Below are 16,475 nucleotides of genomic sequence, written 5' to 3' on the forward strand. Positions count from 1 at the left end.
CAAGTGCTCAAATCATGATCATGTGACTGGAACACTGCAAGGGACAGAACCTCAAATAATGGTCTAAAGTTTGCTTTTTCAGTGCCCTTGTAACTTTGCAATCAATGAGTGGTTGGTGAGGACCACCTTTACGTCAGTGCTGCACAGGGTGGTAGGAAGGACCATGTTCCAGAGACACTTATTAATTCTCTGCAGTTGACTTCAGCTGTTCCTGTTGTAGCAGTGCAAGGGAAGAACAGGATTGGAGGAAAGGATTACTTTTATTGGTTTGTTCTATTGAACCCACACATAATTTCTTTTCGCAATAAATATATATATAAGTGGTCAGAAATCACTAAGGTGTAATGATATTGGTTAAGGAAAGGCAAATTAATGGCAAATCACTATTTACTGAATTTCTGGACTTCTCTTATCCCGGATAATTTAAATGATGGATGGGGTTAAAGAAAGTATTTTTAAAGTATGATGCTCCTTATAATTTTTATATACAAAAAGTCCTTGGCAAAGCTCTGGAATGAAAAATAAAATAACTACGGCATTTTCTCTGCTTGATCACACTGAAAGCTGCTTGAAACATTGTCCTAGAAAAGAATTATTTTGGGGAAAAACCTCAGCCACAGACCTAATTATTCCTTGAGATGGAGACCTCCAGGGAGTACACTGAGAAACTGGAAAAACATCTTGGCAACAGTAATAACAAACTATATCTGTATGACAGAGCCCAGGGTGTATTCTGCTTGGTTGCAGAAGTTTCATTACCAGATTAAATAAATACACAAATAATAAAGGTGGGATATAAATAAATACACAAATAAATGAATAAAGGGACTTGGAACAAAGGAAGACATGGTAAGCCTACAAAGAGTTGCATTTCTTTCTGAGCAAATGTTTTATGATTGGATTTGTAATTTTCAGAGATGTTTACTGTAAGGTATTGGCCTTTTTATATATGTGTGTTTGCTTATGTTGCACTGCTTCTTAAATGCTTGAGTTCAATTGCTAAGTGCTAGTTCACGTGTATGCTTGTAACGGTTGCTAGCCGGCCCAGACTGGTTGTCTCCAGCTGGCTAAGTAGGTCTTGGGCAGGAAACCTCTGCTTTAAACCTATTTATTGGTCGCCGCCTACCAGCCAACCGTATAAATAGCTGCACAGCAGCTCACTTGTTGCTTCTGTTATGTCTGACCTTCAATAAAGCCTGTTGCTGTTTTGAACCTTCTGTCTCGCTCAATGCCTGCAAGAACCAGCTACACAACACTTACTATTAAAAATTAGCCACAACTAAAAACAATTGTGCATATTCTGCACATTGAATCAAGAGAAGATAGTTTTTGTGTTTTAAATCTTTTAGGCCTCAGACTTTTAAAGCAGCAGGCCTTTGTTATAATTTGGAACTATTGCTTGTAGGAGGGCTACTTATGTCAGTTAATGACTTAAGACAGGGGTGTCAAACTGCCGACCCGCAGGCCGGATGTGTCATACCGAAACCGTGCCCATCCCATTTCTGGCAATGAAAAAAAAAGTCACAATATGTCACAACACGTCATGTGACGTTGCGAGTTGGACATCCATGACTTAAGAGGTCATATACAGGTGGTCCTCAGTTACGGACTGCAATTGGGACTGGCAACTCTGCCACTAAGTGGCACAGTGGTAAAGTGAAACATCATGAGACTGCTAGACTGCTCAAATCATGATCATGTGACTGGAACACTGCAAGGGACACAACTTCAAATAATGGTCTAAAGTCTGCTTTTTCAGTGCCTTTGTAACTTCGCAATCAATGAGTGGTTAGTGAGGACCATGTTTACGTCAGTCCTGGATCACCTGTCTGCATAGGGTGGTAGGAAGGACCATGTTCCAGAGACACTTTTATTAATTCTCTGCACACACACACACACACACACACACACAGTCAGAAATCACTAAGGTGTAATGATATTGGTTAAGGAAAGGCAAATTAATGGCAAATCACTATTTACTGAATTTCTGGACTTCTCTTATCCCATATAATTTAAATGATGGATGGGGGTTAAAGAAAGTATTTTAAAAGTATGAAAGCTGCTTGAAACATTGTCCTAGATAAGAATTATTTTGGGGAAAAACCTTAGCCACAGACCTAATTATTCCTTGAGATGGAGACCTCCAGGAAGTACACTGAGAAACTAGAAAAACATCTTGGCAACAGTAATAACAAACTATATCTGTATGACAGAGCCCAGGGTGCATTCTATTTGCTTGCAGAAGTTTCATTACCAGATTAGGTACTAGTGCTATGGAATATGGGGCTTACTCCCTGTTTATATACAGTAGCTTGCCCTGCCAATGTTGGTGGGTGTGCTGTATTGTTGCCAGAAAAACAGTATGTCTGTAGCCATGAAGTCAATAATCAAGCTCAACAGGAAGAATAACAATCACAGAGTTGGAAGGGACCTTGGAGGTCTTCTAGTCCAACCCCCCCCTGCTCAAGCAAGAAACCACACCATCACCACCGCCGTCATCATCATTACTGTTTGGTGTTTCAGAATGGTCTAGTGCCAGTTACGGTTTCAGAGCAACATGTGAAATAACGTCATTCACCAACTGATGAACCATTACATCCAAGGATGTAAAGTTCTTGGTATAAGTGCAGAACGAGTATTTTCAGATTCGGATACCTATGAAGTAATATGACTTGGTTCCATCTTATCTCTTAACTTTAAACATGGGAATAACAAAACAAGCATTTCTGAGTATTTAGAGGATAAGATTTTCTGGAACAAGAAACTTAACAATTATTAAAAATTGTATTTTTACAAATCACCAGTCTTTAAATGAAAACTAAGAACGTACTTAGCTAGTAAGAGGTAAAAAAGGGTTACTCTATAAAAGTTTGATATCTAAAAGTATAACGAATGTTAAACAATTTTTTGATTCTGTATCATCCATATATAGCAGGACTAATCAGCTTGTGCTGTTTCACTGCAAGTAGTCCCTGTGGATCCAATAAGGATAGAGCAGACTCTAGATTTGCAAATGTTCAGGCTGTGTATAGTAGGAGTGTACCTATGAATTCATGGGTAAAAACCATGTCTGAAAAACTAGTATATTAGAGAAAACTGGTGAAAAGATGTGTTTCTGTGATCAAAAATATGTTTTAAACCTTTATCTTTCTCACTGCTTAAAGTTTATATATTCTAGATTTTATTCTGCGGGCCATTACTATTTAGTGAGTTGTTTCAAATTCAAGCTGCAGATAAACTTATTTAAATGGATAGTGACATACTAAATTAATCCATCCCACCCCAAGCTATCCCATCTAAAAGGAAGCAAAATTGTCGTGTTTTCTTTGAAGGGAAGTATTAAAGTATCTGATATTCATTTAAACATTGTTATAAAGCATTTGTGAAAAATTAATAAACTTATGAAGATAGACTATTTTGGCACAAAAGCACAACATTTTCAAAGTGACTTATTTAAGAGTATAATTTAATAGCCATTTAAATATATGCTGTATTAAGATTTTCAACAGTTACAAAATATTTACACAAGATATAATTATAGATTGCCCTGGAAAGTTAACATCTTTAAAGTCATGGTGTGTAGTCATTCTACAAGTACAAAATTCTGTTCTTTTTATAAGCACCAGATATGTCTGTCCCATCCATTTCATGTTACAGACAGAAATATTTTCAAAACAAGATTTTCACATAAATAATGTTTTCAGTTATCATGAAAAATGTGACCAAATATTTTTAAGACACAATTTTACAGTGAAAAGTTGGTTTGATGTAACCAGCACATACAGCCTAAAAAAAGTAAAGAAAAAAAACCCACTTTATGTTATATATGGAGCGCCAGGCCACACAAACAGGAAACACAAAAGAGGTAGTGGATCATCTGTGAAGAGGTTTGTATCCAAAAAGGACCATCATACAACTAAAGTGTTTAAGGGATTTTTATGGCGGCGTAACTCATTGTCAGTATAACATAAGCTATTGCACATTTGGGAGCATAAACCATACTGCTCCTTTTTACTGCATTCTTCCATCTTTTAAGGTGTCCTGGACAGTGCTGTTAATAAAATCAAGAAGAATTTCCATATATGTATATTCTTTGGTTCAGAGAATATCATAAAAAGCACCAACCAAAAATTAAATATTTTATTAATATCGTCGAAAGTTTCTTTCTGAATCCATTTCTCCTTCATAGGAGGAAGTCTTTTTCTTCCTGAGATTCTTTAAGAGATCACCAGCATGTTGCTGTACAATTCTTCCACAGTTTTATAATTATTTCTTGTATCCTGTATATGGCGTTAGGAGGAGGTTTGCTCAAAATCCTAAAGAAAGCACACAAAGCCACTTTCTATGTATCGCTGTTGTCCTTGCTTGAGATGAGAAAATGGATGAACCTGAAGAACCGGTAGTTGATTGGTGTCTTGAGTGTGGAAAAAAAATTGAGTTTTATGCCAGTTGCCATCTTGAATCTGCAACAAAAGAAAGCTAATGAAAACTTAAACTTGTACAATATTTTAATTCTGTATAATCTTTTCAGAGAAAATCAAGAAAGAAGCAATAGTTATCACCAAGGATAGGCAGATGTTCCATGTACAATTATGGGCATAAGCAACTATTTTGGAGAGGGTGTTTTAACAAAATATCTATTTTAGATGTTTGGATCTCATCTGAAAATAAGACTTTTCGTTTAGTTACAAACTAAAAAGTGGTTGTTCCAGGAAAAAATGGATGAGGGAAAATAATTGGACAAAGCCAAGGACATAACAGAGGCAGGGAAGTGCATGATTAGGAAAGCTAGTAGAATACTCTGTTTAAGGACATAAGCAGCAACCATGGCTGAAGGAAAAGACGGAAGTGAAGGCAAGCAGGACTGGAGGGATATGGAAATGCTGAAGGGACAGTATGAGATACTTGCCTTTCTTGATCCACCATATAGGAATTGCTCAGAATATTGTTTCATGTGAAATCTAACACAACCAAAAACTTCAGGATTTTGCTTTGGCTGACCTGAAATGGCTCAGCAGAACTTCACAAGCAATATATGGTATTCTGCTTTCTTGCACCACCTCAAGACAATAAAAGCATCTGTCTAAGTACTGAACAGCCAAAAACCTGGCTAAAATTCATCAAAATGGCTGCATCATTTCTCTTCAGATCATTTTGCTTCTATTAATCAGTCTATTACACTTTGGGGAAACTACAACAAGGTTGTGAAATGTTCTTTTATACCATGTATAGTATATTACCAACATTGTGATGGCTGGAGCCCCCGTTTAAAATTTGAGAGGAGGTCACACTACAGGTAGTCCTTGACTTACAACCACAATTGAGCCTAAAATTTATGTTGCCAAGTGAGACATTTGTTAAGTGAGTTTTGCCCCATCTTATGACTTTTCTCGCCACAGTCGTTAAGTGAATCACTGCAGATATCATGTTGGTAACATGGTTGTTAAGTGAATCTGGCCTCCCCATTCACTTTACTTGTCAGAAGGTCACAAAAGAGGATCGTGATGCCGGGACACTGCAACCGTCATAAATGTGAGTCATTTGCCAGTGTGTGAATTTTGATCATGTCGCCATGGGAATACTGCAGCTTTTTTCAGTGCCGTTATCAATAAAAAAACCTTATACACTTGACTAGCCTTTTCATTTGTTTCCTGTAATCTTCCAATTTCTAGAAATTACGGTCAAAGGATGTTCCTTATAAACAGTATGCTAAGCTACCTGGAAGAACAGTGGAATATAAATGTAATAAATAAATATAACTGCTATCGGAAAACTAAGTATTGGAAGAAAAAAACTTATTTCTACTTCATTTACTTCTATTTCCACTTCCACTGCATAGCTTTCTGTTCTTTTTGGGTTTGTCATCCTGCCATCTACGCTGTACCTGCAAACTGAGATTTGTAAGAAACAAAAAAAAACAGTATTTGGAGTACAACTTTTTGTTGATAAACCAGAGGTGATTTGATACTCATTGGAAAAAATGAGCTCTTCCAAGTATCCATGAATAGTCATGAGCATTTTAATTTAAAAGCCAACAACTTTCATTTTTAAACCATTATTTTATGATTGTCTTTATCTTGGGTACATACACAACAGCAATAGGCGTTCATGGCAATTATGAATTTGGACAGAAAAATTTATGGGCTAGTGTAAAAGAATCAGATCTACATGCTGCTCATTTCTTCTTGTGCAAATGTCCTCAAAATTTTTGACTGTAATAGAAAATGGAGTTCTAATGTTGTATCTTGCACATTGGAATAGATGTGTCAAACGTGGGCTGCAAAAGTTTTAAGCGAGCAAGGATTTAGCACATTAGGCTTCTGTTTAAGAATATCCAGATTTTAAATCATAGCTAATCTCAGTTTTTATGGATGTTCTAAATTCATCATAATCTATAAACAATTAACATTTTTGGTTGAATGTTAATGAAATGGAATCTATATTGTTTGTGGAAAAAATGCATATATATGTGAGAAAATAGGAAAGTATTCTTTATATTAACATTTTCACTAATGGCTACAAATGGTTTACCATGCATTCATCCATAAGAACTTTTGGTTCAAGCAGCGTATTTGCTTCAAAAATATCACCATTCCATCCTTTGAAGATCAGAGGAGGTTTCTGATCATGTAGTTCATTAGTTTTCCACACTGGGGTATTGAGGCAGTGAACTGTGATTGTATGGGTTGCTTCTGAACTAAGCAAATGAAGGAAGTTCATCTGTACTTTTCCAATGTTAAATTCCAACTGTTTTAACAAAAGTAAACATTATTAGAGAAAATATGGTGGCAGTTCATAACCACAAATCATATTGACGCTGTTCAGTTTGGATATATTTAATATATACTTATTCATTAAAATTCCATTGCAATCACAAACTATTGTTATTCAATCTGTTAATTATTCAGGCACCATAAGCATATTCCTTCCTTTTCCTACAAAACCGGATTTGCACAATATAAATATGAGGAGGAAGATGACATAACGGGAATGGAAAAAACAACACTGCATACTTTGCTTTTCAAATTGTTGTTTCCATATGGACCTTGTTTAGGACCTTACATTGACATTTGGCTTGAATTTCTAATGGTTCTTCAATTACATAGCAATCCATTTCAGGTTTAGAACAATACTGAGAATCAGATATATATTTTTTGTTTTAAAAAAGGCCATTTTCATCTTGTTTTCTCTCTTTGTTTCCACTAAGTTCACTAAATGTTTTAGGAAATGTGATACAGACACAGGGAACAAAAGAAATTATTAAATAATAGCACCACTATACTAGTAATGAATAAGGTTTTGTTCTCCATGTAACCCTAAAGCATGATAAGGCCCTAATCTAATCTTGCAAATTTGTAATAATTCTCTGGAAATTATTTTTGAGTTAAGAGTGTATACGACTGATGAGCTATACATCTACATAATTGCTGATGACTATACTATAAATCTGGTAGAGGACAGGAAGGCCTGGACGAAGGTTGTCCATGGGGTTGCGATGGGTCAGATACGACTTTGCAGCTAACAACAACATACTATAAATCATTGCTTGCCTCTTTTTTTCTTTAAACATTCGGCTAAGAACATGGATCAAATATGTTCCATTATAAGAAGCCATTATTACATAATTTCCTATGTGTTAGCTGCCTCTACCCATGCAAACTAGGCTTATTTGTTTTGTAAATATGCAGGGATATTGCAAAATATGCAAAAGGGAAGACATTTTTAATGATTGGGCAGCCAAGTTCCATAGGAAAATTCCAACTCTTATAAATAAATAAAATAGCAGTAAGAAGGTAAGTATCTGGTTATTGCAGAAATGATCTACCTTTGTGACAGCTACAGGTGATAAACATGTCTGGCCACCAGCAGTGAAGTTGCAGAAAACTTCAATAGCATCTGAAGGGCACCCAATATTTGGATCAATCCAATATTTTCCTGTGAGTTGAGTAAATAAAAGGCAGACAAATTCTAAAAAACGTTTTTCACCTGTGGAAAACCTAGTTTCGTAAACAGAAACGGCTTCAGTCTTAAGTTCTCTTCTGCCTTGTATGTTTTCAGATTCCAAAAATACAACGGGGAGAAAGAAGAGAATTAGAGTTACAGGTAGTCTTTGATTACTGACCACTCACTGAGCGACTAAAGTTGCAAGGGCACTGAACAAGGGATACTTAAAATTGGTTCTCAAAATACCAGCCATCGCAATATTCCCACGGTTATGCGATTGCAATTTGGGTGCTTGGCAACCAGCTCCCACTTACAATGGTTGCAGTGTCCTGTTGTCATGTGATAGCCATTTGCCACCTTCCTTACAAGCTTCTCACAACCACAGTAAATGGGGAAGCCAGCAGGGAATTTCACAAGTTGCTTTGATAAGTTTCCACCCCCCTTCCTGCACACCACATCCTCCATTCTTGATCACTTTGCACTTGGACACACCCATACTCTCCTCCCCTCAATGTCCCTGATTTCACACGCAGATTCTCCTACCCTGAGCTCGCACTCTCACCCTCCTTCCGTTGACCTTCCTGCGTTTGCATGCACCTGTGGGACTCTTGCTGCTTCTTAATGAGCCATGCATGGGTCTTGATGTTTCAAAGGCAAGTGGGACAGCCTGGATTGCTGTCACTAAGCAACGTGATCATGTGACATAGCCCTTTAAGACCATAGTTCTTAGCGGTGGCAGTTCCTGTTCCAATTTGCTGCTGCAATCCAAGGACAACCTATAACTGTACTGTGGCTCAACTGTATCCAATTGAGTTGCGAGAAAAAGACGTAAGGACTCTGTACCGTTCAGTTTTATTTGAAAATATTATTTTTGTAACTATAGTCAAAGACATCCACAAGTACGTCGTGTTAATAACGAGAATGTTTTTTTTCCTGTGATTTCACAACACTAGCAGTAGTCATACAATTATAGAATTGGAAACTTTGCAGAACAGAAGAGTTTATAAGCAGTATTTTAGGGCCAGCAAGTTCAAACCAGCTAGATTATGAAGGAGGTATATTCCCAGAATAAACTTTGCATATAGAAATCATGTATAAGCTCGGCAATTTTTGCCATAGCTTCTGAAATAAAATATATGAATCTTATGCAAAAAAGGCAATTCTATAATAAAAGACCACAAGTTCAGTAGCAGTGGATCTTTTATATTAAATAACTTCTGAATTCTAGACAGAGCAAAAGCTGTGTAAAGTTTAAGGGCTTATTTATTTTATAATTTTATTGGAGACTTACCATTAGATACTTTACGTTCGCAGTTGAGCAGATCTCTGCATATACGTGCTGGATTATCTCGGGTTCCCAATGGGTTTTTGATGCTATGGAGTAAATTGCTCAGATAATGTAGTGTTTTGAATATTTTGGCACTGTGGTCCAAGAATGTCACTTCAGTATTCTGATAATTCTGCAAAAGGAAAAAAAAATAAAATTTATATTGTAAAGAAATATCAGTGTATTGGGACATGGTAAGTTACCAATCTAAATACTACCATTATCTATAATTGAAAATCTGGATTTTCTGATTTATGATAAATACTGCAGCAAAATATGTTAAATAGTGGGAAATGTTATGTCTCCTATAAAAGGTCTTCAAATATTTGTTATAATTGGTTATGACTTGACTTGGTAGTAATGTTTTTTTAAAAAATCTTGCAATAGCAGTTGATTATTTGCTGAATATGCGTCAGCATAATGCTAAGGTTGTAAAAAAGACAAATATAATTTTAACTAAATATAACTATAATTTTCTAGATTACCAGAAATAATAATTCCAGTTTATGTTGGCAAGATAGAACACCCTCTGCCTCCCCGCCCCAGACACTGCTCAAGTATTGCCTCCAGTCCTGGGCACCATGCCTGAAAGCTTCAGACAAACTGGAACAGACTGAAAGAAGAGTAACACAGGGAAGGAACTAGAAATTAAGGAACTAGATCAAGGAACTAGAAATTAAGTTTTCATGAGGTGGAAAGAACTGGGAAAGTTAACATTCTTTAATTAAGTAGTGGACATCAATCAGTAAGATTAGTATCTGTTTTCTATTACCCTGATGTGCAATCTATAGAATAATGGAAGTTAAATGACAGGAAGCAAATTCTGATTGAATCTTAGAAAAAAAAATCTTCTAAATCTGTCAAAGAGCAATTATTCAGACTGATGGTAAATTTCCACTTGTTAGATGTGTTTAAGTGCAGCTGGAAAGCTATCTGACAAGGCTGATTTAATTTGGCTCCCTTCACGGGGAAAGTATGAGGATTGACCTAAGTGATTCCTTCCATTTTTATAATGCTATGATTTTACTATATCATGTTTGGTTCCAATACCTATTTAATCCTTTTCTATATTAAAAACTAATGCTGTAATATTTCCTTACGAGATGAGGTCATGTCATCTCTCTTTTTTGTTTACACCAACCTAAATTATTTGCCGTTAAAACACAGTTGTATGATGTCTATAAGCATTTAGGCTAAACGGCTCAGATAGCTACATATATCCTTTTCTAGTTTGCCATTCAATGCTTTTCCACATATATTAATATATTTCAAAACCTGTAGTAAAAGCCTTCAAAATGATGCATATCTTATTCTTGAAATGGTAATTCTAATGTGTGTGTGTAATTTATCAGTTTCAACATGCGAATATTGTTACCTCCATTTCTAAGGCAGCATTTGATTCAATCAAGGCTTGAATACTGGCACTCATGTCTATTTGTTTCTGCATAAAATCAAAATGTTCCTTATCAGTAACATCACTGCCAAGAAATTCAAAATCAATCACATAGATCTTTTTACAGAATTAAGAACAGTAATTAGATATGCAAGGACATTAAAATCTCATTATATTATTTATATTTGGTGCTTTAGTAAGCTTCAGGGCACTCGAGAAAATCACAGTGCTGAACTGCAAGGGCTCCAGGAAAGTGCCTGAGACATCAAAGTGATAAAAAAGGAGTATTTGTATTTCATAAGAAGTATTATTTCAAATATAGGATAAGTACAAGAAGTTTATATTTTTCATAATGATTTGAGTATTGTGATATGCATGCACATAAACATAGCCTAGCTTTATAAAGGTAACAAGAAATATGAAAAACAAATGGTATCACTAACCAGGGATATATTTTGAGCTGGCAATTGTGTATTGACTATACATTCCCTTGAATTAAATCAGTCTTATTTCCAAGAAGATTTGCACATGCTGTTCTACATGTTACCTGTACAATGAGCATAATCTTTTATTTATTTATATTTATTTATTAAATTTATTTGATACTCATGGCGTATCAAAATGACTCTGACCGGCTTTTAAGATAATACAAATGTAAGCAGAACTATAGCAGGATTAAATTATTTCCATTTAAATGGTGAGAAAAAGTCAAAGGTTAGGTTTGTATCCTTTAGCTTTATTACCCAGTGATTATGTTATTCTAATAAAAAATAAATGGAACTTACTCTCGGTCCAGGCCCTCCTGGTGGACCCTAGAAATAAAAGGGAAAAAGAGAGTTCATAAAATTATATGTTATATAAACATATACAATATGTCTTTTGATTGTATTTTGATTTCTTACGGGTAGACCTGGACGACCACGGGGTCCTTGAGGGCCCTGAATGAAAAAAAGAGATGATAAAAATGCCTAAGTAAGAGTAAGATTACTCTAAATTTTGATGTATTACTTTGTAATTAAATGTAATTTAATTCAAACATTTAAATAAATGTAAACAGACAAATAGAAGATATAGTTGTGACTTAGGCAAAGATTTCGCAATACACTATAGGCCATTTATCTAAGTTCCTGAAAGTATGTACTGTGTATTTCTAAAGCTATGGTGTACTATTTTTTCAAATCTATAATCCTTTCTAAAAGATGGCAACACAATGACTGGATAAGTAAAATTCTTTTATTTTTCATTCTTTGTATACATTTGGAGGTAATTTTGAATTGATTAATTAAATTATACCATAGACACAAACAGAAAACAGTTTGCATAATCCCCAGTCAGTTAAAATGTTACTCTAAAACAAGTCCATGCATTACACACTTGATTTATTAGCAGTGCATAACTATTGCATAAGGGACGCGGTGGCTCAGTGGGTTAGGACGCTGAGCTTGTCGATCAGAAGGTCGGCAGTTTGGTGGGTCAAATCCCGAGTGCCGCGTAACAGAGTGAGCGCCTGTCACTCGTCCCAGCTTCTGCCAACCTAGCAGTTTGAAAGCACATAAAAATGCAAGTAGAAAAATAGGGACCACTACGGTGGGAAGGTAACAGCGTTCCGTGCGCCTTTGGCGTCTAGTCATGCCGGCCACATGACCACGGAGACGTCCTCGGACAAGCGCTGGCTCTTTAGCTTTGAAACGGAGATGAGCACCGGTGTTCTGAACCAGCCTGCTACCGGCCTTGTAATAAGGCAAACCCCTATTCAGATAGTAGAGACTGGAGAGCGTCCAAAGCTGAAAGGCGTCTGCCAAGATTTATTACTCAATTAACAGAACAAGAAACAAAAACACTGGAACTTGAATCCTCAAGCGGAAGAGTTGCTTTCAGCAACCAGCCCTTCCCCAAACACTCCTTTTATTTAGAGTTCAGGGCGTGGCCTCCCTCTGCCTCCTCCCGAGGAGACCCGCAGCCTTTTTCTGCTTGGTCCTGCTCGACTGCCTCCTGCGTCGGGCGTCCTTGAACAGGGCCAGCTGTGGGTCATCATCCTCCGCACTATCGGGCTCACGCAGCTGAGAAGAGGGCCCCGGCTGGGAGCTCTGCCAAGCCTGCAAGCCATCATCAGCCGGTTCGTCACCCACACACACCTCCTCCCCCTCATCTGAGTCATCCGATACATCTGAGCCGGGTGCCGAACCCACAGGCTGACCCTGAGTCACAACAACCGGCCCCTAGAGTCAGAAATGACTAGCACGCATGTGCGGGGGAACCTTTACCTTTACCTAACTATTGCAACTGTCAGATGCAACTGTCTGCAAATGTATTTTACATAAGTTAATATTTATTGCCTAAAAAGGTAAAGGTTCCCCCGCACATGCGTGCAAGTCGTTTCCAACTCTAGGGGCCGGTGCTCATCTCCGTTTCAAAGCCAAAGAGCCAGTGCTTGTCCAAGGACGTCTCCGTGGTCATGTGGCCAGCATGACTAGACGCCAAAGGCGCACAGAACGCTGTTACCTTCCCACCGTAGTGATCCCTATTTTTCTACTTGTGTTTTTACTCGAACTGCTAGGTTGGCAGAAGCTGGGACAAGTAACAGGCGCTCACTCTGTTACGCGGCACTCGGGATTCGACCCGCCAAACTGCTGACCTTCTGATCGACAAGGTCAGCGTCCTAACCCACTGAGCCATCGCGTCCCTTTTTTTCCATAGGACGACAAATACTTCCCAAATACACAAGCTTCCTAAAAAAATAAATTTACATTGCTGTTTCATAATGTCAGACTTGAGTTAATTATGCCATATTCATACCATGCCATAGTACTGTTTTTTTTCTTCCATTAAATTGTATCCCAATTGTTGGACACCACCTGGACAATTCCCTGTAATTTTCTTAAGTTTTTCAGAATTGGTTTGTCATTCCCTCTTTTCTAGTGCTGAAAGAAAGTGACTAGCTCAAGGTCACTTGCTGGCTTTGTGGCCAAGGTGGGACTAGAACTCCCATATTCCCAGTTTCTAGCCTAGTGCATGTATCCACTGCACCAAACTGCCTACATAAACAGATACTTAAAGACATATAAAGAAGCCTCAAAAATGTTGCCCAAGTTAAATTAAGTGTCTAGGTTAAATACTGTATGTACTGGGTTATAAATAAATAAATAAACCCCCCTCGTACGTCCTGTCAGAACTAATTCTTCCATCACCTTCCCCAACCATTCAGCAAATGTTTTCTGCACCACTTTAAGAAAAAAAAACTTGTTCAAAAGTAAATAACAACAGGATCTAGGAAAGACGCCAATCTTTTCTCCCACCTTCAGAATAATACAATCAGATGTACTATGGAACTGAATGAATTTTTTCTTAATGGTTTTCAACATAAGTGGAAATAAAAAATTCTGCTCTTGTGAGGGCTAAACTAATTGCTTTCTGCTACCAAGAATTTATGTGTAATTCTTCTCTGACCAGTCTCATGCAAAGAATGTCAAGATGGAAGAAAACGTCTAATTGCTATGACCAGAAGATTAAATAATACTGATGCTGATTTTCCCCTGAAGCTCACTGGAAATACCATTAGCAGGAAGCTAGGAGTTTATGTCAGAGTAATTTAATTTAGTTCAGCAGATAAACAACAAAAGTATCTTTAGACACTGAACAAGTACAATAAAATGAAATACCTAAAGCTCCGATCCTAAATGTGTAGTAGAAAGAAAAAGAACTGACAATAATGGGCTTAAACCATAGGACCGTCTGGAGTCTTCAGGATTAGAAAATAGTATTTATAGGACCAGTGCTTGTTTTGAAAGTTGCTATGAGTCTGAAAAATGATTTTAAGATTTCTACTTTTCTTTCGCATGGGTAAAACTTTATTGATAATATCTAATATCTGATAGGAAATCCCTCATGGGAAAAGTGAAAAATGAGCTTGTGATTTATGTGTTTGAAAATCAGGGTAGTAAACGTAAAGAAGGAAATTATGGCGTGACTTTAAAAGAGATACAGGGCATTTCTATTTATAAGGACTATCAAAAATATTAGAACCTGCTTTAACTTTTTTAAATTTTCTTTTTCCATTTTCTTTCTTACTTCTTTACATTATTCCTTATGTTCTTTGTTTCTCCTTAATATTTGTATTGCTTTTATCATGTTAAAATTTCTTCAGTAAAAATTATATTAAAACACTAATATATTGAATTTGCTTTGTTGTCAACTAATGCCCCAGCAAATGGCTTAAGTTTTGTCTACTGTTGGACTACTCTTAATTTTTGGATTGAGTGACTTAAAAATACTGCAATCAGTCACTCAATCAACCATCTTCATTCAGTGAAATTATTTGCAGTAAAGGACATAATGGGCATTGAAATTAAAACCAGAAATTTTACTTTTACTTTTTTATGGCTTCAACTAAGAAACCTGGGAACTGGAAGCTTATTGAGACCAACAAAATTTTCTCTTAGAGATATCTAATCTCCATAGCCATTTCTTAGATTTTCTGGACAAAGGAGAAGCCACTCACGTATTCATGGGAATTAGGCGGAATGTAGCATTTTAGATTATTCCTGCATAAATAGACACAGATTTCTCATTCCCAAAGCTAGTGAAGTCATTAGCAGGAAGGTCTATAACTCATAAGAGTGCATGTTTTATCAAGATCCAATCTGGGTCGGTCACTGGGACTAGAGTTTTTATCTTCCAAACTTTTGGATTCGTGCTGGAGCCCATCTTCAGGGAACTTCTCTCTAGTAGATTGTGTGCTGTTCTGTGTGTGCTATTTATAATGCCTATTGTTCATCTAAAAAGCCACTTACAACAGGCACTATAAAGACAAAAATTCTCCTCCTGTTGACTGACCCAGATTGAATCCTGCAATATTATTCTGGGAAACATATATTCTCCTTCTTGCATGCTTTGTCTTCAAAAGGTCCCAGAGCCTGTCAGTTCCAGGAATGAGTTAAAACAAAGGTCCCCAACCTTTTGGGCATCAGGGACCGGTTCCATGGAGAGACGTTTTTCCATGGACTGGAGGGGGTGTGGTTTTGTTTGCTGCCTGCATCCTGCAGATGGGGCTTTGCTTGTTTCTGCGGACCAGTTGCTGGCATGCCGTGGCCCGGTACTGGTCCACAGACCGGGGGTTGGGGACCCCTGAGCTAAAAGATTCATCTAAAAATCTACAGCTGCTACTAATATTTTCACCTAAGAAACAATAGTCTGACTTTGTACAAGACATTCTACATTCCCGACGTTTCTTTCTTTTCATGAGTTGCAAAATATAATAAAATATAATAAAAACACCTACATCGCTGTGATTCTTCAAAACAAGAATAAGTGAATTGTATTTGTCTGGCTGATGAGCTCTGATCAAACAGGCTTCTTCTGTATCCTTTTGCACAGGACATATCATCACCAGGAAGTACAGAGAAGACGTTTTTAACTATTCAACTATGATACCTGGATATTGGGTATATATACAACTACAGCGATATATAAAGCCAGCCAAACATGCAATCAGTCCAATCTTTTTGTTTAAAAGTATGCTTACACTAAATAAATACAAAAAATTTCACTCTACCATACTAATAGCACGCATACCACCTGTTGTGCATCCACTCTAATTTTTGCTTTGGTGAGCCAACACTACTAGACAGGAGGCCTTGTACTGGTACAAAATATTTAGAACCACAGCAGTATGATCTCTTATATAACTTGAAATCATCTTTCAGTGCTTTGCTCAGCCCCCTTACATATATCCCTAAACCTTTCCACAAAATATGAATATTGGTTTCACTTACAATTTCACCTCTGGATCCCTTTTCCCCCCTGGGTCCCTGG

The 16,475-nt window shown here is 37.0% G+C and overlaps 1 protein-coding gene across 1 annotated transcript in view; it reads right to left on the reverse strand.

Moving 5' to 3' along the window:
• Positions 1-3,476: 3,476 nt before the first annotated feature.
• COL24A1 (collagen type XXIV alpha 1 chain) overlaps positions 3,477-16,475 on the reverse strand; it is a gene marked incomplete at its 5' end in the record, with an annotated part of 153,334 nt that continues 140,335 nt past the window's right edge. Inside the window, 8 exons of the mRNA XM_081325373.1 lie at positions 3,477-4,463; positions 6,532-6,747; positions 7,826-7,935; positions 9,236-9,404; positions 10,647-10,712; positions 11,450-11,476; positions 11,567-11,602; positions 16,436-16,471. Coding sequence (XP_081181499.1) covers positions 4,317-4,463; positions 6,532-6,747; positions 7,826-7,935; positions 9,236-9,404; positions 10,647-10,712; positions 11,450-11,476; positions 11,567-11,602; positions 16,436-16,471 — 807 coding nt within the window. The 3' untranslated portion in view covers positions 3,477-4,316. The remainder of the gene's footprint in view (positions 4,464-6,531; positions 6,748-7,825; positions 7,936-9,235; positions 9,405-10,646; positions 10,713-11,449; positions 11,477-11,566; positions 11,603-16,435; positions 16,472-16,475) is intronic.

The sequence above is a fragment of the Vipera berus genome (assembly GCF_964194415.1).
Source record: "Vipera berus genome assembly, chromosome: 3".
NCBI lineage: Eukaryota > Metazoa > Chordata > Lepidosauria > Squamata > Viperidae > Vipera > Vipera berus.